This window comes from Callorhinus ursinus, unplaced genomic scaffold, assembly GCF_003265705.2.
Source record: "Callorhinus ursinus isolate GAN/ISIS: 27379988/994484 unplaced genomic scaffold, GSC_fseal_2.0 scaffold35, whole genome shotgun sequence".
NCBI classification, from domain to species: domain Eukaryota; kingdom Metazoa; phylum Chordata; class Mammalia; order Carnivora; family Otariidae; genus Callorhinus; species Callorhinus ursinus.
In genome coordinates, this window is record NW_027397097.1 from 4,863,351 (window position 1) to 4,888,250 (window position 24,900).

At 51.3% G+C, this 24,900-nt stretch overlaps 1 protein-coding gene across 1 annotated transcript in view; it reads right to left on the reverse strand.

The window, feature by feature from the left end:
• Positions 1–450: 450 nt before the first annotated feature.
• The window catches only part of MAP6 (microtubule associated protein 6), a 71,720-nt gene continuing 47,270 nt past the window's right edge, over positions 451–24,900 (reverse strand). Inside the window, exons 2-4 of the mRNA XM_073879716.1 lie at positions 21,418–21,631; positions 19,205–19,401; positions 451–1,828 (exon numbers count right to left, since the gene is read on the reverse strand). Coding sequence (XP_073735817.1) covers positions 586–1,828; positions 19,205–19,401; positions 21,418–21,631 — 1,654 coding nt within the window. The 3' untranslated portion in view covers positions 451–585. The remainder of the gene's footprint in view (positions 1,829–19,204; positions 19,402–21,417; positions 21,632–24,900) is intronic.

Consider the following 24,900-nt stretch of genomic DNA (forward strand, 5'->3'; position numbering starts at 1 on the left):
GCGTGGGGCTAGTATTGTGCAACTGAGCCCTAAACACCTGTGGGGCCTGGCACTATCTCTGGGTAGATAGTATCAGAAGTGAGTTGAATGATAGGACCGCCAGCTGGTGTCGGATAATTGTTCCATGTGTGGTGTCAGAAGTGAAGTGCTGTGAGAGTGTGAGAGTGAAGGAGAAACACAGGTTCGTCCTGCCCCACATCCTCATTACGGGGTCCCGTCCCCAATCTCCTAGCCTCTCCCACCCCCTCCCATCTTATGCTGTCTGCTCACAGGAGCTGGGGATTTCTCAGACTTGTCTGGCCCAGATGGATGAATGCGGAGTCCTGCGTGCCCAATTTTAAATGTGCACGGTGTACGGGAGTGCACGCGCACGCGCACACACACACACACACACACACACACACACACATACACACTCAAGTAGGACCAGAGAGAAACACTGCTGAGCCAGAGGGACCAGTTTTATTAGATTCCAGCAAGACTATACAGTATGTGTTTCATGCAGATTAAATATGTGTCTTCGCCGCCCCTGGGAGGGAGAACTTCCATGGTCAGCTCCTTCCTTGGCATGTCAAGGGGTGAGTGTCAAGGGGAACTCTCAGTATATTCCGCACGGGGGACAGTTGGGATCATGACTGGGGGTAGAGGCGAGACAGTGGGAAGCTGGGGGCCCCTGGGACCTTGAGTCTTCAGAGGCTCGGGGACCACAGGACCTTGGTCTTTTGCTGGTGGTGACACCAGAAGGTCTTGATCTTTCAGAGGCACTGGAATTATAGGAACTTGATTCTTCACAGGCTCAGGGACCACAGGATCTTGATTCTTTGGAGGCTCTGGGACCACGGGGCCTTGATCCTTGACTACTGCTGGGACCACAGGACCTTGATTCTTTACATGTGCTGCAACCACAGAATCGTGATCTTTCGGAAGCTCTGGGACCGCTCCACCTTGATCCTTGACTGGCTCCAGAACTGCTAAACCTTGATTCTTTACAGGCTCAGAGAGCACAGGACCTTCCTTCTTTACAGGTGCTATGACTGCAGCGCTGTGATCCTTCAGAAGCTCTGAAACCATAGGACCTTGATCCTTGACAGGTGCCAGGACCATGGGACCTTTGTCCACAGGCTCAGGGACCACGGGGCTTTGATCCTTGACAGGTGCCGGGGCCATGGGACCTTTGTCCACAGGCTCAGGGACCACGGGGCTTTGATCCTTGACAGGTGCCGGGACCACGGCACCTTTGTCCACAGGCTCAGGGACCACGGGGCTTTGATCCTGGACAGGTGCCAGGACCATGGCACCTTTGTCCACAGGCTCAGGGACCACAGGGCTTTGATCCTTGACAGGTGCCAGGACCATGGGACCTTGATCCACAGGCTCAGGGACCACGGGGCTTTGATCCTTGACAGGTGCCAGGACCATGGGACCTTGCTCCTTCGGAGGCTCTGGTACCATGGAGCCTTGATCCTTAGCTGTTGCTGGAACCATAGGACTTTGATTCTTTGGAGGCATGGGGACCAAGGAACCTTGGTCCTTTACTGGTGCGGAGATCACAGAACCTTCATTCTTTAAAGGCTCAGGGGCCACGTGATCTTGATCCTTAACTGGCGTGGGGACCATGGGACCTGGGTCCTTCAGAGGCCCTGAGACCTCAGGAGCTTGACCCTTCAGAGGCTCTGGGGCCATGGGGCCTTGATCCTTTGGATGCTCTTGGATCACAGGACCTTGATCTTTCGGAGGCCCTGGGCCCACGGGACTTTGATCCTTGTCTGGCTCTGTGGCTATAGGACCTCGATTCTTACGTGAATCACTGGCGAGTTCAACCTGGCTCCTGCAGAGGAGAGAGAGGTAGTCAGTGTGAGGGCCCGAGCTCAGGCCAAGGAGTGGGCAGAGCACAGATTGCCTGATAAGTCTTGGCCTAGTGGAGCCTGGGCAGGGCAGCTCTGGCTGGAGAGCTGAGAGGAGAATCTGATTTCCATGTTCTTAGTGCAGAATGTGGGCTGGGGTGAGGGGCGGGCTCAGGAATCAGTCATTCAATGTGCTTGCCAATTGATTATAACCTGCGCGTGGCACAGAGGGTGGAACCCGGGTGACAAGGTGGTACCGGCGCAGGACTCAGAGTCTTCCTGTGGGTATCACAGCAGCCTGTCCACCCCACACTCCACCCAGGCTGCTCCTCCGGCCTCTGTGGTAGCTGGGACCCTTCTGCAAGCCTGTCCCAGCTGTCTGCTCAGATGGCCCCCCACGCCTGCGCCCTGGCCCCCTTCTCGGGCCTTCCAAGGCTCCTTCCCCTCCCCACGTCCCTTGTTAAGGGCTGACTGTGGAGAGGGACAAGAAAGAGGGCAGGGGAATGTCCCTCCGACCGCTGTTCCTGCAAGGGGAAAAGTGTTTTATCATGAACATTGTTTAGAATCACCTACACAAGGTGACAATAAAAAGCAGACTGGCTTTCCATTGGTTTTATCACTGCATTTAAATTCTCTGTCTACAATGCGCCACATTGTTGCCCGTGCCACTGCCATTGCCCCCATCTTGGGCAGGTGACTGGCTGGGGCTCCCCATTCTGGCAGTGAAGAGACTCTGCTCCCCTCACTCTGTCCCCGCCTCTGGCTCCGCCTACTGTCGCTGGGCCTTTGCCCTCACTCCAAGGCCCTGGGGTTGATTTCCCTGCAGCCGAGCCCAAGCCTCTCACCAGGATTCACTGAGGACCCCCGCCTCACCCCTTGGCCCATCCACATGGTGGAGAGCAGGCGACATCGCTGACACCAAGGGCAAACCTTGCCACACTCAGAGCCCGCCAGGCTAGTTTAGAATGCACACTCGTTCCTTGCAGGCCAGGCTGAATTTGCCACCCAAGAGCAGCCACTCAGCCGGTGTCTGAGACCCTCGCACACTTCCAGCACATTCCACCTTCCAAATCACTTCTCAGAGCTCATTTCAGCAACCCAGCAACCCCATGAAGCTGCATGGATGTTATTACCCTTACTTGTCAGATGAAGAAACTGAGGTCCCGAGATAGCAAGTGATGTGGAAAGTGAGGGACCTGCATGGACTCTAGAGTCTGGGTCTTTCCACTCCTGGGGCCTGTGCTCTGTCCCCTGTAGTGCCCGGCATACAGTCGCTGCTCAGTACACCGTAGCTGTTATTACTCTTTTATACTTTGTGGCCAATCAAGTCTTTATGCTTAAAACCACTTTGGCATTTTAACAGTTCCTATTAGCTGGGCGCCTGGGTGGCTCAGTCATTAAGCGTCTGCCTTTGTCTCAGGTTATGATCCCAGGGTCCTGGGATCGAGCCCCGCATCGGGCTTCCTGCTCCACGGGAGGCCTGCCTCTCCCTCTCCCACTCCCCCTGCTTGTGTTCCCTCTCTCGCTGCCTCTCTCTCTCTCTCTCTGTCAAATAAATAAAATCTTTAACAAAACAAAAAAAACCCAGTTCCTATTAGCTTTTAGGACTGTCTTTCTTACCTGCTTATTAAAGTTGGTCCAATAAGACCCCTACTTGCTCACACTTTCATAGCTCCCTATGATTTCCTCTCTCTGGGCCTCAAGTTTGTCATCTATTTCATTGGATATAATGATATTTACTCAGGAATGTATGATTAGAGATCATTAGCACCTTGTCCCAGGATATTACTATGCAATATTACCATTATTTTTCTATTGACTTAGAAGTAAAGTTACACATATTTGGACTATTTTTATTCTGACATGTCATCCCGATCCAGAAGCTTCTTACTGTATTTAGCATCTTGAGCTACCTGGGGACCTGCATCTCTCAGCAGAGGACACATTGGCATAGGCAATGTGTCCTCAGTCCTCTCTGTCAGTCCCTCTGCATGGCTCTGAGCATCACAGTGGACAGACAGGGGCTAGGTTGCCTCCCTGGCTCAGCATGACACAGAGCCAGATGGACACAGCTGGCTGCCATCAGTGGGACCTTAGTGTTGGCAGAGCCAGGCAAGGCCTCGAGAAGTACGCAGAATCCAAGGATGGCATTAAAATATGTCTAATACTTGGTGGCTGGCCGAAGAGGAAATAAAAACTGCCCGGTTCAGAATAGAATCAAGCAGGAATTCGAATAGATGAATCCTATCAGGTAGTGAACATCCTGAAGGGGTGACAGAGCTGAGGTAGGAAACACAAAAGGGGGCAGAGCTTAACTTGATCTTGGGGGCTTGCCCTGCAAGACCTCCCTCACTGGCAGGACATGGACTTGGCGTCCCTGGCTGGTATGGAGATGAAACAGGGGAGAGCCCCACAGCGTGGGTAAAGTGCACTTCCCTGTATGTCTGAGGCCTTAGCTCCCATGCCTTGCCCTATATTTCCGTTGAATGAGCCTCTCAACCACCTGTCAGCTAACTAACCCCAAATTTGCTTGGATGAACAACCCTAGATCGCTTTCGCTAGTGAACCTGTTTCCTTAGTAAGTGTCCTTCCTTACTCATGGGAAGGTTTAGAATGAAGATTGGAAATGATAAAATCAAGTCTACAATATTACCCTTTTTTGGTATTAAGTTAAGGAAATGTCTGTGTAGATTTATTTTGAAAATATTTGTGATGTTTAAAATAATTTGGCGTATTAGGATATCTAACAGATGAGCTTTGTGATTCCAATATAAAATGTGTAATGGAATAATTAATTTAGATTTGCGATTTAAGTTGAAAGATATAGGACAATTTTATAAATTTTGAAAACAACGATGGAACTTTTATGATAACCCGATAATTATATTTTAAGCTTAGTTTATTTTAAATTACTTATAATTTAATTTAAATTATTTAGGCGAACTGAATTAATTAGGTTATAAAATCCTCCTTACAAGAGATTGTTGAACTTTACTAGATTTTTAAGGTGTTACTTTTATAAATTAAGCATTCATTTTTATTTTTATTTATTTATTTATTTTTAAAGATTTTATTTATTTATTTGACCGAGAGACACAGCGAGAGCAGGAACACAAGCAGGGGGAGTGGGAGAGGGAGAAGCAGGCTTCCCGCTGAGCAGGGAGCCCGATGTGGGGCTCGACCCCAGGACCCTGGGATCATGACCTCAGCCGAAGGCAGACGCTTAACGACTGAGCCATCCAGGCGCCCTAAGCATTCATTTTTAAAACCAAAGCAGCTTTGGGGCGCCTCGCTACCTCAGTCGGTGGAGTGTGCGACTCTTGATCTCAGGGTTGTGAGTTCGAGCCCCACACTGGGTGTAGAGATTACTTAAAATAAAATCTTTAAAAAAAAATAATTAAAAAACAATAAAACCAAAGCAGCCTCAGCTGGTATTCCTATGAACAGAAGCACCCTCGAGGGCAACATAAAACTCACGGTGACCCTGACTGGCCATCACTTCGTTCCATGGTGCCCTGCCAGTGTCCCCATCTGTAAAAACGCCCCACTGTTCCCAGTAAGGCTGGCAGAAGCCAGACGCACAGTGCCTTCTGTGTGAGTCAGACAAAGCCGAGCCCTCCGGGTGGAAGCCGGTTGGCAAGTGGAGATGGGCTGCCTTCAGCCCCGCTCAGCGCACGGGCCAGCTGTCCTTGAGCATGGCCTAACCTGCACAACCACATCTGCAGCCCTGAGCCAGCTGCAGATCTTCTCGGGACAGCACATGCCACAGGAGCCTCTCCCTCCCAGCCTGTGTACCCTCTCATAAACTAGAATAACCCGTTGAGTTCATCTTGGCTTCTGTGCTGCGTATCGCCTGCAAGATTGTGGGCAATTACTCAACTACGATAGACCTCAGTTATAAAATGGGGAGAACAATACAAAATTCAGGAACCGTAACAACAGAGGATCAGATGATCCTGTTGGGCAGGGATGTGAAATCACAATTCTTGACATTTGTAGAGTGCATCACACGGTAAAGTCCATTCCCATTAAGTTCAGTGACGGCTTCTCACAGATGCTCACATACTCCTTACTGCAGCCCATGGGCCCTCACGGCAGCCCCGGACGAAGGCAGGGAGAGGGGCGGCGAGCGCTGCACACTCACCCTCCGTGCACTGCTGTCTGGCCAGCCCGTGCTGTTTTGTGCACCCCCAGTGCTTTGTTGCTTTGTTCCTGCTGCCTGGACTGCACCCTTTCACCCGCTTCGCCCTGTCTGTCCTTGGCGGATCCGCTTGCTCAGACCCCATCTCCTTACAAGGTCCTGGTGACATCTCCCCGAATGAGCTTTCCCTCGCTGTACCACTTTACAGTCTCTCCCACGTTCACACATGCCCCCATTAATGTCAGTCTCCCCCCTTCCCCCAGCTCCCCTTCTACCGTGAGTTCATCCTCCCGGCCTGCAGCCCCAGGGCCCAGCACAGTGCCAGCAACAAAGAAGATCAAATGGGAAGATTTACAAATTATTGTTGCTGAGACCTGCTTTATCATCATCTATCCCATGGCCCCAGCTAGAACCCCAGAGTCATTCCTGATGTCTCCCTCTTCCTTAAAACCTTCACCCAATCCATCAGGAACCACCTGTCCCAGCTCCTAACATTTCTCTCTTCAGTATTTCCACGACCTTCCCTCCCTCCCTGCCCACCCCGTGCCACCATCTCTGTGGACCATTGTCACAGCCCCCTAACTGGTAGCCTTATCTCCTCCTCCAATCCATTCTTCAAACAGAAATCAGAATGACCTTTCCAAAATGGCTTCTTGCATTCAGCATAAAGAGTAAAGCCTGTCACATGGCCCCACCTAGCTGACAAGCCTGCTCCCACTGCCTTCCCGGCTCTATGTCCCCTCCAGCCTCCCAGGACTTTGCTCTGTTCCTCAGTATGCCCTGCTCCTTTCCATTTCTGGCTTTGCATGTGCTGTTGTCTCCTCCCGGAACATTCTCTTGCTCCCTCTTGCCCTGGTTAATGTGTACTCATCTCCCATCTCTCAGCTCACTGGAGCACTTTCCCAGGGAAGCCTTCCCTGATCCCACCCAGGTCGCCTGCTGCAGGCTCTCCTAGTCCTTGGCCCTCCACCACCCCTTAACACAGCTCAGGACCCGCATTCTTCTGGATTAATGTTTTCCCTACTGGACTGAAGCATTCAGAGGGCAGGACCAGGCTGCCTTTGCATATCACTGTATCGTCTGTACCTAAAACAAAGGAAAGGACCCAACTAAATACTTGTCGAATGAACAGATGAGAGCCTTTCTGTGCCAGGCTCTGTCCTGTTTGCAAAATTTAATGTTCCAAGGTTACATGAGACATCCTAAGTCTTAGGAACTTAATTTTCTGCCCTTCGTCCTGTTACCATGGAGACAGGCAATGCCTCCTGGATACACACGCACTGGCTTTGGATCTATGCTTTATCAGAGTCTGGAAGCAGGATTATGGAGCCCTGCCCAAGATTATTTGGAAAAAGGGCCTCCTTCCCTCCTGCTGGTTCCTGCTCTTGCACACAATTCTAATTCCATCATCCACCCATGTAGTTGTTTTCCTTTTTTTTTCCTCCCTGGACTGTCTCCTGATGCACCATCAAAGCAGCCCAGAGCTGGGGCAGTGCTCATGTAGGAGGGCCCTGTCCATGAACCCCCTGCCTCCACAGCTTGGAAAAGCCCTGGGGAAGAAAGAAACTCCCATTTCCTGAGCAGGAACCATGTGTCAGGCTTGGGGCCAGGTGCTTTAACATAGATCATTTCTTGGAATGTAAAGAGCAGCCTGCTGGGGGAAAGAAAGTGCACGGGCCGGGCTAGGGGCCACAAGAGCTGGGTTTGAATGCAGACCTTTCTAGCCCATGGGATCTCATCATGGGCATTCCAGTCTCTATATCTCAGCATCCATAATCTATACAATGGGGATTACAGTGCTCGCCTTTTAGGGAGGATTAGTATATGTGAACACACGCGGCATCATCCCTGGAATATGGGTGACGTTTAGTAGATGTTAGTTCCAAAGAGGGACTGAGTGATCTAGTCCAACTGTGTTACTCTGCAGATAGAAAGTGGCCCAAAGTGGGCAAGTGACTCTCCCATAGCCACACAGCCAATGGATAGCAGGTCCGGGACTAAAACAGAGGCCTCTCAACATCGTAGTGGATGGGGTGGGAGGGGATGGAGCAAACTCACTGGAAGGAAAGACACACAGGAGGGGCTGAGCCGGGGCCCAGGCCAACTGCACCTCAGGGGCTCTGGCAGAAGGTTGGGGAGACAGTGGATGGGGCAATTTGATGGCTTTGCTCTCCTCCTGTCTGCCCGCATGGGCCTCATGCAGGAGCTTTTCCCGGACATAAACAGAGCTTCCAAGGAAGCTTGTATAGGAAATGCAGCTACTAGAGGGGGAGTACCAAGAAACCATCTCTGAAAGGCTCATTATTCTTACGAAGAATCTGCAGGAGACAAGGCATTCTCAAAACAAGAGCTCCAGCTCCTGCCTCTCTCACCGACAGACTCCAGGTAGCCTCTGTTTTAGCAAGGATCATGGTGTTCGGTGGTGACCTGCCTCTCCTGCTGTGGCCCATGGGCTGTTTTGTTCATCTTCGCATCACCAGTATCTGGGGTCGGACTCATAGTAGCACCTGCAGAGATTTGTGTAACAAATCGCTGGTGTGTAGCTTTTTCCCTTTATTCTATTTTTTTCTCTTTTATCCATTCACTGGACAAAGTTGGCTGAGGCACCCCACTCTGGGCTCGGCCCTGTGCTGGGGGCACAAGACTGAATGATACCGGGGCCCGTAAGGAGCCCCCCTGTGCGGAGCCAAGGACAGACCCATAAGCACACGGTGCACACCGTAAAGCCAGCACCCCACCCGCCCCGGCCCGAAGCCTTCACCGGCCTGTGGCTTTCCAACCAGAGAGGCCCAAAGGTCCCTTCGCTGGGGAAGTCCTCCCTTGCTGCTCTATGAAAGCACAACTCCTCACGAGCCAAATCAAAGGTGTCCAGGGCTGGAAGGACAGACCCGAGCCCTCAACTGCCCGTCTCCCTGCCATCTGGCCCCTCTACTGCCCACCCCTTGGGGGCCTAGTGTTTAGACCCCGAGCAGAACCCTGCTTCTGTGGGCTCCACTCCCTCCCGTTCCTGCCCCGGGCCGGGTCCCCTTCCGAGGAGGCCATGCTGCCTGCTCCCGGACGGCCTTTCGGCTATCTGGAGGGAGAAGCAGCTGTGTCCTTCTTTCTGGGGTCTCTGGGCAGTAGACACCTGACAACTGCTCAGATGTTTGGTTTCCACATCTAGGTGGGCTCCTCATCCCTTGGAAAGCATGACCCCCGGAGCTGACAGTGATATTGCAGGTGTGGCCTCCAAGCAGGACACAGCGCCTCTGCCCTGGGGTCCGTAGCTCCGTCCCCAGGGCTCTGGGCTGCGTCAGCTTCCTCTCAGCCTCGTCAGCGCTGCTGCCCGGCACCCCTCCCCAGCTGAGCCCCTCGCCTCCTCAGCAAGCAGAGATTCAGTTCCAGAGCCACCTCCTCAGGGAAGCCCTCCACCTCCAGGGGCCAGTCCTCCTTCTCCGGTGTTCGCACAGAGCCCTCCCTGCTCACAGCAGCCCAACTGCTCTGTAGCTCTCTCTCCAGACTGGGGGATGGGGGGGGAGGCGGTCCGCTTCACCTCTCCCTCCCTCCCTCCGTCCCTCTCTCCTCCCCTCTCCTTTTCTTCCCTCCTTCCTTCCATGCACATTTAATAAATGCCTACTATGTGCCGAGCCACTGAATTGAGTGGAGAAGCATAGACTCTGGCATGGGGTGGGCACAGGGTAGGAGTGAGAAGTTGTAAACGTAACTCACACAAGATCAAATTCTAGCAGCCACGGTTACCTGACACACAAATCCCGTCCTATTTTTAACTGTGTTCGCACCTTTTTGTCCTTTTCTTGATGGTTTTCTAGCAGGGCTTGACATACAATGTGGCACATTGTATTCTCACAGCAGCCCTGTGGGCCAGGCAGGGGGGGAGGTGGGCCGGGGTGTCACCCGCACCCCCCATGTTCCAGCTGTGGGTGGAAATAAGGCTCAGAAAGGGGAAGTGAGTTGCGCAAGGTCACAGAGTGAATTTGTGGCGATGTCAAGACTTTAACCAAGGAGCACAGACTTCAGTCAAGCTCTTTCCTCTCTACAACAATATCCTCGAGGGATGGGACTTCAGCTAGAGAGATTCCAAATTCCTCCGCAGAGCTCTGGCTCGAGATGACCCTGACCTGTTCTGCCACCATGGTGCAGGAGGCTGGAGCTGCTGACCTCTGCAGGTCCCCAGCTCTAAGCTCCCGATTGCATCTCCTGAGAGACTTGCCTCTCTGGGGGCCAGGCCCCCAGCAACCAGTCCCCCTTCACCTTGGCCCTTCCTGCATCCACTACACGACGACTCTCCCAGGCTTACCACCTGGTGTTCGGCAGACCCTGTAAAGAAGATAGTCCCAGACAGTCGGAGAGCATCCTGGTCTGAGAGCGCCCATCTACGCCCATACCTGTAAGCCCTGCACAGCTGCCCATCAGTCTACCAGCCTAGAGCCCCCCAGAGTCCACCCGGATGTGGCCCATCAGCACAGGGGGAACAGCTAGGAAAAATACTGCCACCACAAGGCTTCATTCTGGGTGCGGGCGGGGGGCTGCCGGGCGGAAGGTGAGGAGGGGTAGCAACAGTGCGGATCAAACAGCATCTGGGACCTTCACATGACTCGTGTCCCATAGAGGATGAGAGTACCTAGGGTCCTTGAAGGATCTGGAGCAGGGACAGGACAAGACAAAGAGGCCGCTATTTTAGGAGGAGGACATCTTCACAACCAAAATCCGAGAGACGGCCCCACATCTGGACAAAGAGTGGGTTTTAAGTAACCCAAACTTGGCTTTGAATCCTGGCCCACCCCTTACAAGTTGTGTGACTTTGCCGTTTAATCACTAAGTCTTGATTTCTTTATCCGTAAAGACCTCCAAACTCTCTAGCCTTATGTGAGGATTCAGTGAGGACGAGGGCGTGAGGGCCGGATCAACGTCCTTCCCCTTCCCCGAGGCTGTGCCAACTCTGCATTCTACCAGCACGGAACCACGGACCCGGGCCAGATTCCCGGTTCAGCTTCCCCGCCAACGACTCCAGGCTCCCTGCAGCAGGTGCGTTCTTGTGAAGCACAGGGAGATGGTCGCCCGGGGCGCTCGATGACTAGGTGTTTTGCCCTGTGTTGTTGCTGTTTCCCTTTTTGCTGTTAAAATAGCTTTTCTAGATACAATCTGCTAAGAAAAAAAACCCAAATAGCCTCCCCATTGTATAATAAGAATTTCAAAACGCATCCTTGGTTGTTTTAACGCCAAGAAGGCAAAGGTAAAGACAGCACGGACCGTCTCAATGGGCTTCCAAGAAGCTGATAATCCTGCTAATGACCCTTCTTAAAATGGAAAGTGCTGAACTAAGGCAACCAGACAACACAGGCTCAGTTCTGGTCTAGCTCTGTGCTCCCGGGACCTTGCAAATCAATTTCTGTCCTTTCTTCCCACTCCATCGAAAGCAAAGGATGGGATCTAGAGCCATTAATCAAAATTGGTTTCATGTGTCCAGAGGGGCTCAATTAGAACGAATGTGTAATTGCGGAAATGGAATCCGAACCCGGTGATTACAGGGTGTGCCCAAAGAGGAGGGGCCGGGGAAGCGCTGGGGGAGGGAGGGCAGCAAGACCCAGCACTAGGTGGACTCTATCTCAGGTTGTTGTGTGACAGAGGGAGTGGTTTTACCACATGTGGCTCCAGCCACCACACCGTTGGGACCCAGGGTGGTCAGCGGGGGTCAAGAAAACCATCCGTGAAATTAACTGTTGACAAAACCATCCATGAAATGAACTATTGTCAACTTCGCAGTTGACGGTGGGCTTTCACATGCACCCTCATTGGGTCCTCATAACAGATAGTCCTGCAGATCAGAAGCAGGTATCACCAGCTATGAGAACTCTTACCACCTGCTATCCTAAACGCTGGAATCAAAAGATTCAAATAATACTGTGTCCCTTGCTGACCAAACTCCTACTTTCTGGATTTGGGAACCAAACAGATTTGGAGAGGGATGGATACTTGTATTACTGTTATCTCTTTGGGGCTTAAAGAGATTAAGAGACTCAGCCAAGGTCACACAGCTAGTAAAGAGTAGATCTTGGATTGAAAACCAGGCCTGTCGGCTCTAATTCCGTCCTTCTTCCTAAAGAGACCTCCCCATGGGGATGCCTCTCTGCCATCATGAAGTTAGGCGATCTGCATTGGGCAGGGGGCGGGATTAGCTGACCTCTTAAGATTACCCTGTGACCAAGAGTCTATGATTTTTTGAAGTCAGGTCTGCTTAGAGAAAAGTGGCTACGTAAAGAACAGGGGCGGGCTGGCCATTGTAAAACCAGCCATCGACTGCTCTGTGATCTGTGCTGTGACCTCTCTTGAAACCACCCCTTTCAGGTGAGCAGAGACAATTATTAGGCAGAATAAAGCCTTGCGGTGGCGCCGTGGTGAATATGGAGGCAGATGGTGAATATCATCATTCATTCACTCACTCATTATTCATTCAACAAACAATTTAGAAGACATTCTCTGAGGGAGGCATTGGGCCAGCAGCTAGGGCTACAAAGGTGAACAGAAGGAGCCGGTCCTGGCCCCTGGGGGAGCACAGTCTAGTGGGGGGACACGCACACAAGCAAGTGGCACAGTATAATGTGGTGAGTTCTGTGATGAAGACACACACAGGGAGCATCTTACCCAGCCTGGGAGGTGCGGGAAAGGCTTCCTGGAGCTGTCCCCTGAGCGGAGTCTCGAAGGATGAGTTAGCCAGGTGGAGAAGCAGGAGAAGGGCAATCGGAGCAGGTGGGGCGGCGTGGGGAAAGGCATGGAGGTGAGAAGCAGCATGGTGCACTGGGGGGACGATAAGCTTCTGTGGGCCACAAGGAGTCCACGGATGGTTGAAGGCAGGGGATGACAGGGTCAGATTTGCATGTTCTAAAGATCTCTCTGGCAGCTTAAACCAGCAGCAGTGGCAGGAATTTATTTACCTCAGCATCTGAGGCTCCCTTGGCCCCAGATAAGATGTCTGGGTTGATAATGTCAAGTTAACAAGCAGTTGGGGACCATTTATATGAGGACAAGGGACAGAGAGTTCAGCTCAGTTCTACTGTTTGAAGTAAAAAGCACAAAATGGTGGTCTCTGATCCAGTGCCTCAGGAAATGGACACCAGTTTTATCTTGGTATCTCCAGTACCAAATACATTTCTTATGAATGAAAAATTTGTTGGATCATTCTGTGTTCAATAACCATGCATTTTAGTTACCCAGGCAGTTAATTTAGTACCCAAAGGAGAAAACCTGTATATTTGGCTGAGACAGTTGGTCAATTCAGTCGGGATGTTTGAGCCAGTTGTGTGGGGAGACCGGATCAAATTCTTAATTCCCCCTATTTGTATCTGGGTCCCATGATTTAAAGAAGATCCTAGGTAAGCCTGCTGGAGGGCCTGCAGTGGCCTGACCAGACGATGGCACTGTGAGGTGTGGGTGTAGTTTTAGTTAAGAGTACAGCTTGTCTGAAGCCTGACTCACCTCAGGCCAGCCCCGGCCTCCCTCGGGTGAGGGCGGGAAGCAGTGCAGGCTGCGGAGCAGAAGACCCAGGCTCAATGCAGGCTTCCCTTCTCTCTGACCTTCCCTTCTCTGTCTTTTATACTTGGGGCACACACCTGCTTCACATGAGGAGAACTCAATAGAATGGCACAGAAAGAAACGCTTTGTGGGCAGTCAATGAATGTAAATTGTTAAAATATTGCTTAGGTCCGTGGACTCAAGGTGAATCCATAGCTAGAATCCTTTAAAAGCCTTTTTCTCAAAAAAAAAAAAAAAAACCCCACAAAAAACAAAAAAACAAAAACCTTCTTCTCAGAGTGTCTGCCCCAATCAAACTCAAGTATTGTCTGAGATTACCTAAAGCGAACTATCAGAAAGATCGTGAACACGGACCTTCCAAGCACTGAGAAAGGAAGGGGGAGGGCCTGAAATGACCCGTATTTAGTGTCCGCTGTGGGTCATTTCACCCTCGGTCCTCTCCTCCTCGGAGCATCTGTGCAGCAGGTGGCAGGGTGATGGAGGAGGTTGGGCTATGTGCCTGCCTCTGTAAGAGGCGAGTCTAAGAAAGGTTTCGTTCCATTCCTTTGAGACCGCACCTCTCCTGTCAGTGGGCTCGGGGGGGGGGGGGGGCGCGGGGATGGGGCCCCGCCTTAACTGCAGACGGTCCACAGGCTACCTGCTGGAAGAAACTTTTATACCTGTGGTCTTGGAAACGTAAACTGCTTTAAGACATCTTAGCGGTAAAAGGACCTTGAAACCACGATGACACGTTAAGGGAGTTTATAGCCTTTGTGAAGTGGGACTTAACACTTCCCAAATCTAGGAGAAGCAGGTTATAAATTTTTCAACCCTAGTGGGAAAAAAACCCAAACAAACAGAGAAGGATTTCATAAGAACACACAAACTGTAGGGAAGAATGACAATATGCTTATAGCTAATTTAGCAATAATGACCTATTTTAAAACTAGAGGTCTGCTTTTAATTTTGTGAGCTGTTTGGGGAGGCGACACAAGTAATGAGCTATAGATCTGCCTCCTGGGCTTGGGGCAGCATCAGGGAGCATGGAGAGGCCGCGGCCCTGGGTGAGGCCTGAGCGCTGGTCACACCAAGCTAGCAAGGCTCTCTTTCCACGTTCCTGCCTGCTCTGTTCCCGGGTCCGTGCCGCCTCTCTGACTCTGAGTACATCTCACTTTCTCTCAGCTTATCATCAGTGTGTTTTTCTGTGGTCTTCTCCCCTCTCTGTCTCTACTTCTACCTCTTTGTTTTTCTCCTGTCTTTCTTTTTACTTCTCTCAGTCCCTGGTTTTGACCAAAACTATTTTTAACGGATCACAAAAGAGCTGAATAATAGGCCCTTATGTATGTTGTATTTATTAAACAGAATTTTGTGTTCTCTGCCTTATACAAAAGCAGGCAGGTGGGTGGAATGTTTTCTGTTCATCTGGAAAACAAATATATAGTGGGTTTTCATATATACGACCCTTGATTGATTCCCACCATGGCTTCTCCCCAAAACACAGAAATTGGGGACCAGAAGTAGAATAAAAGTCCCAGCCTAGAGCTCCCAGCCTAAAGCAAGAGAGGACCTGTGGTTGTCGCCCGATATGTAGGTAAGGGCCAAAAGCATGATGGCAGGGAGCATGCAAAGGTCGGGGGGGGGGTGAAATCTGGGTGTATGGAATGGAGGTCCCAGTTAGTAACCGCCCACTCACATGGCACCACTTTCCATGACGGTCTCTGCCACTTTCCAGCCCTTGCCTTGACCCTCCCTGAGTGAACTGCTCCCCCAGGACCTGAGCTCACCTGGTGTTGGACCCCTCCACACCTTTGCTCTTGCAGCTCCTTCTGTCTGGCACGCCTTGGCCACCCCAGACTCTGTTCACCTGGTCATCACCTGCTCATCCATTGAAGTTCTCCCTGATCCATGGAACCAGCTAGAACAGGCTCCTCCTTCATGCCCCACAGTGACCAGAGGTGGGGTCTCAGTCATCCTGGTTCCCTAGTGCCCGGCACAGTGCCTGGCACATAATAGGTATTCAATCAACACATGTTAGTAAAAGGAAGAGGGATCCCATACTAAAAGTATATTATCTTTTGTCTCCCACTTTAGCAGAAGGCTATCCAAGCGGTTAAACCTGGCCCTAGCTCTGAGGTTCCCTCCCAGGTCTGCTCTCCTGCCCGTAGGCCTGCCCCACATGGCCTGCACACCCACAACCCACCCACTCTCCAAGGTTCCCTCCCCGATGCAGCCTTCTGACTCCCCACTCCTGTAGGAAGAAACCTGTCCTTCATATGAGCAACCAGCTACCTAGTCTGTTGTTACCTTCCTTGGACCGCTCTTATGGCTGTTTCCGCTCCCCCGTGTTAGGCACGCACAAGACTTTCCCCCTAACCCACACAGCGAGCCAGCCCACAGAGGGTAGAACCTTCACAATGACCGGATTAAAGGAGTTAGTGAAGGCATCTCTACCATCTCTTGGGAGGAGAAAAAGCCAGAACCACCAGTCCTGCAGGATGACGGAAAGGGGGGTGGAGAATCAGGACCCAGCCTCCCGGCGCGGCAACGCGGTGCTGGGCGCAGGCGGTCACTCATCCCCAGCGACATGGGATCAAAACGTTACACTACCTTGTTGGCCAGTGGGTCTCTTGGTCCATCTTCGCCTTTCCCAACACTTAGCTCTGACTGCTTGCAATTAGTATCTGAGAGGCAATCTAAAAGAGTCAAGCTGCATTAGGGAGAACCCCAGAAAAACTGCAGGGCACAGCTCATCTCGTGGAGAGTGGCTCAAATGGCAAAGGTTGATTCCTTCACCTACTCAGCTGGGCCTTACCAAGGAAATAAGATCAAGAAAGTGGTGTTCGTCTTTAGCATTTATTTATACTTGGAAAAAAAAAAACTGTTTGTTTGTTTCTGAGCAAGCACAGACCACAAGCACGTCACAATCAATTGGCTATACATGAATATTTTTTGTCATTTTCTTACTAACAGCAGGAATGAAATAGCACCAAGAGAGGTGTGCGCTACACATTACATAGACAATCTGTGGTATGCAACAAAACCCAGGCCACAAAATCGTAATTAGACACTTCCTGTCTGCCTTGGAGAGGCAAAGGTAGAACGGACCGGTTGGAAGCACCAGCAGATAACAGAAAACTTTGGGGAGCCAACGCACAGCTTTAGGGATTATTTTTGCAGGCAAGCAAAGCAGACAATAGGAAAGCTTCAGGCCTTGCTCTCTTGCCAGGGGAGCTCAGGAATCGGTAGGGAAATCCACAAAAATGGACAGCCAGGCATCGGAAGCTTGGTCATCTTCGGAAAGGCAAAACGGAAACACTGCTTGCGAAACCAGAATCAGTTTCAATCAGTACGTTTGGGATGCAGAATAACACTGGCTGAGTTCTATGTGTAAACAGTAGAAATCAAAGGAAGTTTCTTGCCATGAAGTGACACATTCAAGAGTCAAAGTGAACTACAAATAAGAGTTTTCCCAGTCGCAGGATTAAAAAGACGGGGAGCCTGAAGGGTCGAAAAGACATTATATGGGTCACGTCTCAAGCCGCAGGTGGGGCAGGGTTGGAAATTCAGTCCCTGGAGCTGCAAGGTGGGTGGGAAACTACAATCTGGGCGAACAAACTTGAATCAGACACGAGATCAAGCCGTATGTATCCTTCTGGTTGTGCTGCTGTGGAGACAGATGTATGTGTAACACCCAGCACGTCTTGCACGGTGTCTGGCACACAGGCATTCAGGTCGCGAATATGGAACGAACGTTCCCCTGTGCATCGTAAAGTTTGATTTACTTGATCTGCAAAACATATATGACTGTTCTATGGAGAAATCCAAATTGCGGCTAACATCAACACGCCTGACTAATGCCAGACCTCAAGAGAACGAACATACATTGGCAAATTCTCTGGACAGAGTTAAGATCATGTTGATAGAGCTCTCTGGTTAACATTAAGATTAGTGAGCAAAGAGCTAGAATCAGTACTGAGGTCTGCTCTGGTCCTTTCCAGACAGGCATCAAAACGTGTGATGCACGAGCACTGAAACTCACTCCTATTTTCTACCTTCTTCAAAAGTTCTCCGTTCCACGCCCTGAGATAGAAAGGAAGATGACGGTGGGCCTGGCTGAGCGCCTCATTTCTAGGAGTCCTGTTCTCTTAACAAATGTGGCCCGCAAAGCACACGCTCAACGAGTTTGCGAAAGACTTCTCCATCAGCCCCAGGGTGACCAACAAAATGGCGCCAACAGAGACTTTGCTGCTTGAATGGTCAGAACAGGAGAGGACTGGGGGAAGCCCTGCTTCCTCCACACCACAGGGACCGAAAGGGAGCGCCGCGGTGAGGAGCCGGACGACAGCCCAGCCATGTCACGGGGCCAGCAACAGTAAGGACTTCAAGGACAGGGGCAACAAAGCATACCGAGCAATGTACACGTCACAAGGTTTGCAAATGTAATTTTTCCGGTAGGTATGTTGGGTTCCCTCATGAGCACTAGGGGTCTTTATACAACTCTCTGACTACCGCCTACAACACAACTCTAGCACAACTAAGGTGCCCCTTGCCACTCCCGGGGGCGTTGGCCACACAGACACGCGAAACACAACACGGTGAGAGCTGCTTTTATTCATCAGTGAGGTCAAAAATGCTTGCTAATCACTTAGTAGGGAACTCTCCTAATCTTCAGCTAAGTCACAGACATTTCCACTAACTGAAGCTCAGCATCCTCTGTCTTCTCTGAGGAACAGAGCAAACACAGTTCAGGAAGGGAGAGTGAACATCGCCATGCTTGGCATGGCGTCGACTTCGCACCTTGTGTTTCTCAGAAGCAAGGAAGCCACGTTCTCAATACACTACCCCTGCCCCCTGAACTTTCCTCCTCAGTCATCTGTAACCAGTTGCTCTCCAAACTGGGTACACAGAGGAGAACAGTCTCCTCACGCCGTGCTCATCTTCCTAAGACGTCTAGAACGTACCTAAAACACCCTGGCCTGCTTTGAGTCATCAGTGGCATATTTATCGCTTGGCATACAATTTCAAGCCCACTGATAGGAAACTAAATGTAGTCACACGTTTCTAACAGAAAAGTCTATGAGAAAAATTACTGGAACTTAACAGACACAATTCATCTTACGGACATTAAGGCCGAGGTTTTTTGCTTTTTAAATATTTCCACAAATGCTGTCCATCGCTGAAGCCCAAAGGCGAGCTTCTCTAGCACACGATAACCCTCTGAATTTTGGAAAAGAACACATTTACCTAAAGTTCAGAACTGATCCCTGACACAGACCTTGGGGGAGAAGAGGCGGGCACCCTACGGGCATTCCCAAGCATGACCGAGAGACTTCCAGCCGCTGGGAAGGGCCTCTGCGTGCTAAGGCCTGCCTGCCTCCCTCGGCAGGCAGCCGACGAGCAGTCTCACCTGCTGTGGGAGGCACAACCGGGGAGCAACGCTTCCCGGGGTTCCTGGTGTTCCGGGGGCCCCGCGGCATGGACCCCTGCGCCGCGCTTAGCCCGGCCGTTCTCGATTTGGAGAGGAGGCATGCCACTCGGGCTTGGAGACGGCATTCCTCCATCAAAAGGAACCAAACCAAAGAGCTCCTGGAACACTCAGGACCAAGGCAGATGAGAAACCTCTAAGCAATTTTGTGGCCTTTTTTGTTGGTTGGTTAAGAAAAAAAAAAAAAAGGAAAGAAGAATAAAAGGAAAATGCAGTGAAATTTACTCTTTAGCCTCAGCCAGTTTATTGTTCATCTCTTTACTTTGCTCCTTGTCTTCGGGTTGGGTGGCACTGGGGCCCTCCGTGCTCTTTTTCTTAGAGGCCCGGCCCGACACCACCTGCTTGTCTTTGGCCTTCCTCGGGGGCTTATGGCTCGCTGAGGTCTTTTTTGGTTTGGAACTCTGAACACTAGGTTTTTCCACCTGCTTGGAGAGACAGACAGACAGACCGCAAATACAGAAACACAGAAAGGGAGGGAGTGGGAGAGAGAAGTTAGAGAGAAGACATGATTAGCTCAACGGTAACTGTCGTGATGACACTTGACATCGAGGAAGCACAGCGTCTAAAGTATTTTCAGTGACACAGGTCATCCGGCTTCTGAACCGGCTGGTCCGTTGTGGCCACAGGCTCACAGGCCACAGTGGCAGCCCGGCCGGGAGGCTATCACCACGGAACCACCGTGGTGGTGGATGATGTTAGCATTTTGCAATACCTGCTGCCCTCCCTGTGGGAGAATCGATTATACCTCATCACTCATCACTCTGTTCAACTTGGGCAGGCCTAGGATTTGCTTTAGTCGATGAAATGTGAGCAGAAGGGCTAGGGGTCACCTCCAGCGGAAACGGGAGGGTCAGCCCATGCTTCCCAGGGCTCTCTGCTCCGCGGCCATGAGGGAGGCTCTCCGTCACCCTAGGGCCACACTGCAGAGGCGGCAAGGGGTAGGGTTGTGGCCACCCATGATGGACGGGTATTCATGGGAAATAAACCTTTGTTGATAGAAGATGCAGAGATTCGGACGGGTTTATACCACCGTATAAACTGGACTTTTCCTTTGTTTCTGTCTCCAGGAAGGTGAGCTTGTGTGGAGAAATGGGCCAGGCAGTTTCCTCTCAGAGAGGCCTTCAGCACTGCCCACCATCCACTCTTCCTTTCCTGCAGGCTCCCTGGATTGTTTTCCTTAGAGCAGCCCTTCCAGCCCATCCACTCCCCCCAAACCCTCGGCTCTAGCTCTGCCACCCACCCCCCCCTACTCCCAGGAGATGGCCCGGCCCTCTCTTTCCTGAGAACTCTGGGGCCACTGTGTATGGTCCCGCAATATGCCCTCCATCTCTGGATTTACTTTCCCCAAACTTCCCTCCTTCCTCCCCTTGAGTCTTCTTTTGTGCAAAGCCAGCACTATGTCCTGGGCTCCACCTTGTTTGTGGAAGATGGGCAGAGATGCTGTTGGGCCTCACAGGCTAGGTCATTCATTCAGGGAGGTCCAGGGGTTTTCAGTCACCTCTGACCTGTACATCTTGGTTTTCCCGGGCCTGAGGGCTTTCATGGAACGTGGAATTTTCAGTGCTCCAAGTGGAGGAGTCCATTCAAGCTGGCTTGGTTTCCTACCTCGCCTATAAATCAGTCTTGGGCCAGATAGGAAACTCGACTTCAGTGTAAGACTTTCAGACAAAAGCAGAGGAAGGGATCTCACACTTTTCCTACTCTTGTAGATAAGAGTGGATATTTGCACAATCCCATGTGGCTTGACTTCACAGAATCAGCTTTGGTGCTGCTTCCAGCTGAGTCTCCAACTCCATTCTCCCCCTCATTCCCTCATGAGTGTGTACTGGGATGCAAATAAGGCAAAGTAGTGTTATTATGTGGAAATCCCTGAATCTACTGGAAGTTACTTAGAAATGTACATCATTCACAAACCGTCTATTATAGTAACAAATTACCCGGAACACATCTTGCAGCTGACGAGACAGGTGCTCTGTGACAGACTAAGAGCTGATGGTGCATAGTGTTTACGGAGGAGAAGGATAAAAAGGAGTAAGGAAGTGTCCACGGATTGGAGCCAAGGATGCGGCAGGGGCAGAGTGGGGAGGACGCTAGCGAGATACCTCCGATGGCCAGCACTTCAGGGGCAAAGCCATTGTTTTACGAAGGGGGGATTGAGGGCTCAGGTGAGATTTTCTGCAAATTTTTTGGGGGGGGTTCTCTAAATCAGAAGCTAGTTCTCTGAAAACCTGCCAGTCTTCAAGCTGCTTTATTTTAGGCGCTGTTCCTTTTTAACACTCCCTTTGAATTTAGCCTCTGGGTTACCAAGAAGAGGAGGAATTGCCCAGGAGCCCGTGGGGGCTGGGCCAGGTGGGCAGTAGCCCCGCCCTCACACTTTGCTGCACTTAACCCCTTGGCTCTAGGTTGTGCTGAGGGGTTCCCCACAAGATCTATCTCACCTTTGGGGGTTCCTTGAAAGGTTCGCTGTAGAGGCTGCGTATTCTTCTGCGATCAATGACCTTATTGTCCGCTGGTGTCGGCTTGTTGGCCTCCCCTTTGAACTGGGCACTGTAGCTGGTCTCATGAGCCATCTTATCATCTGGGGGCTTGTACTGGGGCCTGGCTTTTATCGGTTTCACGGGCTTGATGTCCGTCCACGCTCTGAATTCATTTCTGTGAATCAAAGAAAGCATAGGAGATATGAAACACGATCTGCGGGGACGCAGTGCTCCTCATACCGGGCTGCAAACACAGCAAGCTCTCAGTTGGGGCTGGTGCTGCACACGGAGGGGTGGCTGAGCAGTGAACTCCCTTCTCCTCATGGGGAAGCGCGAGGTTTCCTTCCTGCCACCTTGAGGCAGGCTGTGGCAATAACCCCTATAGGACGAAGAAGCTCAGGCTCCCAGCTACCACTGTGTGATCACGGAGAGGCAAATCTAATCTTTGGGCCTCGTTTTTGCAATATCGCAAATGAGGCTGAAAACACTCAGTCCACTCCGTCATGCACGGGTTCAGCCTCTATGATTAAATGCCTGCCGTGTGTGAGGTCAAGAGTGCGAAAATGAGACGTGTTAGACGGCGTGCCTGGTGTGCCGTGGCCAAAGACAAATGCCAGTCCCCTGCCCTGCCTTGTCATGATGGAGACCCTTTGTCAGCCAGAATCCTCCAGGATAGTTCCTCCCCTTGATAGCAAAGGGCTTGCTTCTTATATTGTCAGAAATTTAACAATCTTACTCACTGTAGATGAAAATACTCATGAGATGTCTAAATGCTTGCAGATCACAAATAAGCAAAATGTACCAAACGTAATGTGGATGCCACTGTTAGGACTGATGTCGCACCGAGTATGTGCAGGAGAATCTTCACGTGCTCTGGTGCGAATGGCTATTGGTCCTGACCCCATAATGACCACCATCTGCTGCTTTTTTCTGAGTCAGTGTGTACATGTTCTTATCTTTCCTGTTAGGATCTTGTGGATTCCAATTAGCTGTTTCTGATCTGTTGCAGGGCTGGAGACTAGATGGGGACAAGGTCCAAAGCAGGGTAAAGTACATGTGGCTGCTTATGGAGACCACGGGGTCCAGCCTGTTTATTGAGTGCATGACATTCAATGGATCTGTTCTCATTGGGGGCATGAGAAGCTGTGTTGTGGGAAAGGAAGAGTTAGGGTGTAAATATCTGTGGTTAGGTTCTTCCAGTGCCCTCGTCACCCTCACTGATAACGCCCTCCTTTGGGGCTCAGAGACGAGTGGCCCAAACAGAGGCCACAGGGGACGGCAGAAGGGGCTGAGGCTGTGAGTCATGAGGTCCCAGCCCCGCCTCTAACGAGATGTGGAGCAGTCCTCTCCCCTCTCTGAGCCTTGGTTTCCACACCTGTCAAAAAAAGTCCAGACAATGTCCTTATCATTCCTTCTAGCTCAGAGATTCTCTGAGTCGATAAAGCTGGTTTGGTTAACACTGAGCCACTTGCTGGTCATTTGACCTCCTGAGGGGAATTGGCTCATTTGCGAGCAGAGAGACCACAGTTTCTTAAGAGACCCTCCCCCAAGCTGCAGACTTGCCTTTCCAGTGCAGCCTGGACCCCCACCTAGGGGCCCCACCAACTCAACCCCAACATCCTTAGAACGAAAGCATCTTGTCTGCCCTGCCAAATTGTCTTCATTCCCTCATCATTCAATTTCTTTCTTTCATTCATTCATTCGCAACACATTTACTGAGTGCTTAAGGTCTGTCTGGCAGGATGCTGAGCTCTGTGGAGCCCAAAGTGAGTAAGAAGAGGCCCTGGGCTCAAGGTGTGGGAGGCAGAGGGTTGCGGTTACTCCAGGACAGTAAGAACAGAGCCATGACAGAGCCTATACCGGCCTGGGAGCGAGTCGGGGGTGTGGGTTCTGGAGTGGAGTCAGACGGCACAGGGAGCTGGCCAGGGCTTCAGGCAGAATGAGGGGTACCCGAAGAGGCTGCCGAGACATGGCCCTCTGCAGACAGCTCAGGTGGTCGGGGGGAAGCTTGTGGGGACGGGGCAGATCATGAGGTCCTGCCAGCCATGCTGAGGGGATGGTCTGGACCGTAACGAGGAGATGCCAAATGGCTCCAAGCCAAGGATGAATGTGACCAGGTTAGTTTGGGGAGAGAGAACTTCGGCAGCAGTGTGAATGGTGCACAGACGGGGTGAGGTGAGTCGGGAGGCCAGGCCGGAGACTGTGCCGTGAGCCCGGATGACAGCAGAGGCCTGAGCCAGGACAGTGGCAGTGGGGACCGGGAGTGGCTGAGTCAAAAGGGAAGTGGGCAGGACTTGAGAGCGGCTGAGCCGTGGGAGGCCAGGGTCAGAGGGGAATCTGGAGAGATCTAGGATTGTGGTGTGTAGGTGGCAGTGCTCCCCACTGAGACGGAGAACCTGGGAGGAGAAGGGGACTGGGAGGGTTGAGACCCCCCTGATTCTGTTAATGGCACCCATCTGCTCTGGCCTCAAGCCTGTGTTATATTGTTTCTTGTGGTCTCCTCCCTGCTTTTACACTTCCAGGGGTTCAACCAGCTACTGTGACCTGACTTTTTTTTTAAAGACTTTATTTATTTATTTGAGAGAGCGAGAATGAGATAGAGAGCACATGAGAGGGGGGAGGGTCAGAGGGAGAAGCAGACTCCCCGCCGAGCAGGGAGCCCGATGCGGGACTCGATCCCGGGACTCCAGGATCATGACCTGAGCCGAAGGCAGTCGCTTAACCAACTGAGCCACCCAGGCGCCCTGTGACCTGACTTCTGAGCCATTTTGGGCTGGCCTGGGTCACATTGGGGGCTGTGGCCACCATGACCCATCTAAGAATCCAGGCAGCCCCTCCCTCCTCCCACCCTTCAGGACCAGAGTATTGCTGAAGCCCCTTATATGTGGCTTACCAATAACAACCTGGTTCCTGAATATAGAACCCTGAGTTCTCTGCTCCTACCCCTGCCTGCTTCCAGAATTAGGACTGACATAGGTCTACACCGGCCCTAAGAACTCTTTCTGGATCATCTCTCCCAGGCCAACCTCTGCATCTTTCTGCATCTCTGTCCTGGCCTCTGTGGGCTGGCAAGTGTCTCAGGGTGAGCATTACCCATGGGGCGTGTCCTCGTGGGAGCAGTTTGGTGACCCCTGATCTTAAAGAACTGCTCTTCATATGAGGCCATGTTAGTGAGTCCCATGATTAAGTTCACTGTAATTATGACAGCTTGGTTGAAACCCAAATTCTGCTACTTAGAGCTTTCTTTGAACTCTCCACAAAACCTTCCCCCAGCCACAAGCCATAACTAATCATATGTCACAAAAATAGAATTAGCTACCATTCATTAGTCCCCTTTTACAAGCTGGAGGGTTGTTTTGGCTTTGCTTTGGTATATTCTCCATAATCCTTACAACAACTTTGAAAGGAGGTAGTATTGTATCTCTCTTACAAGACAAGGTAAGC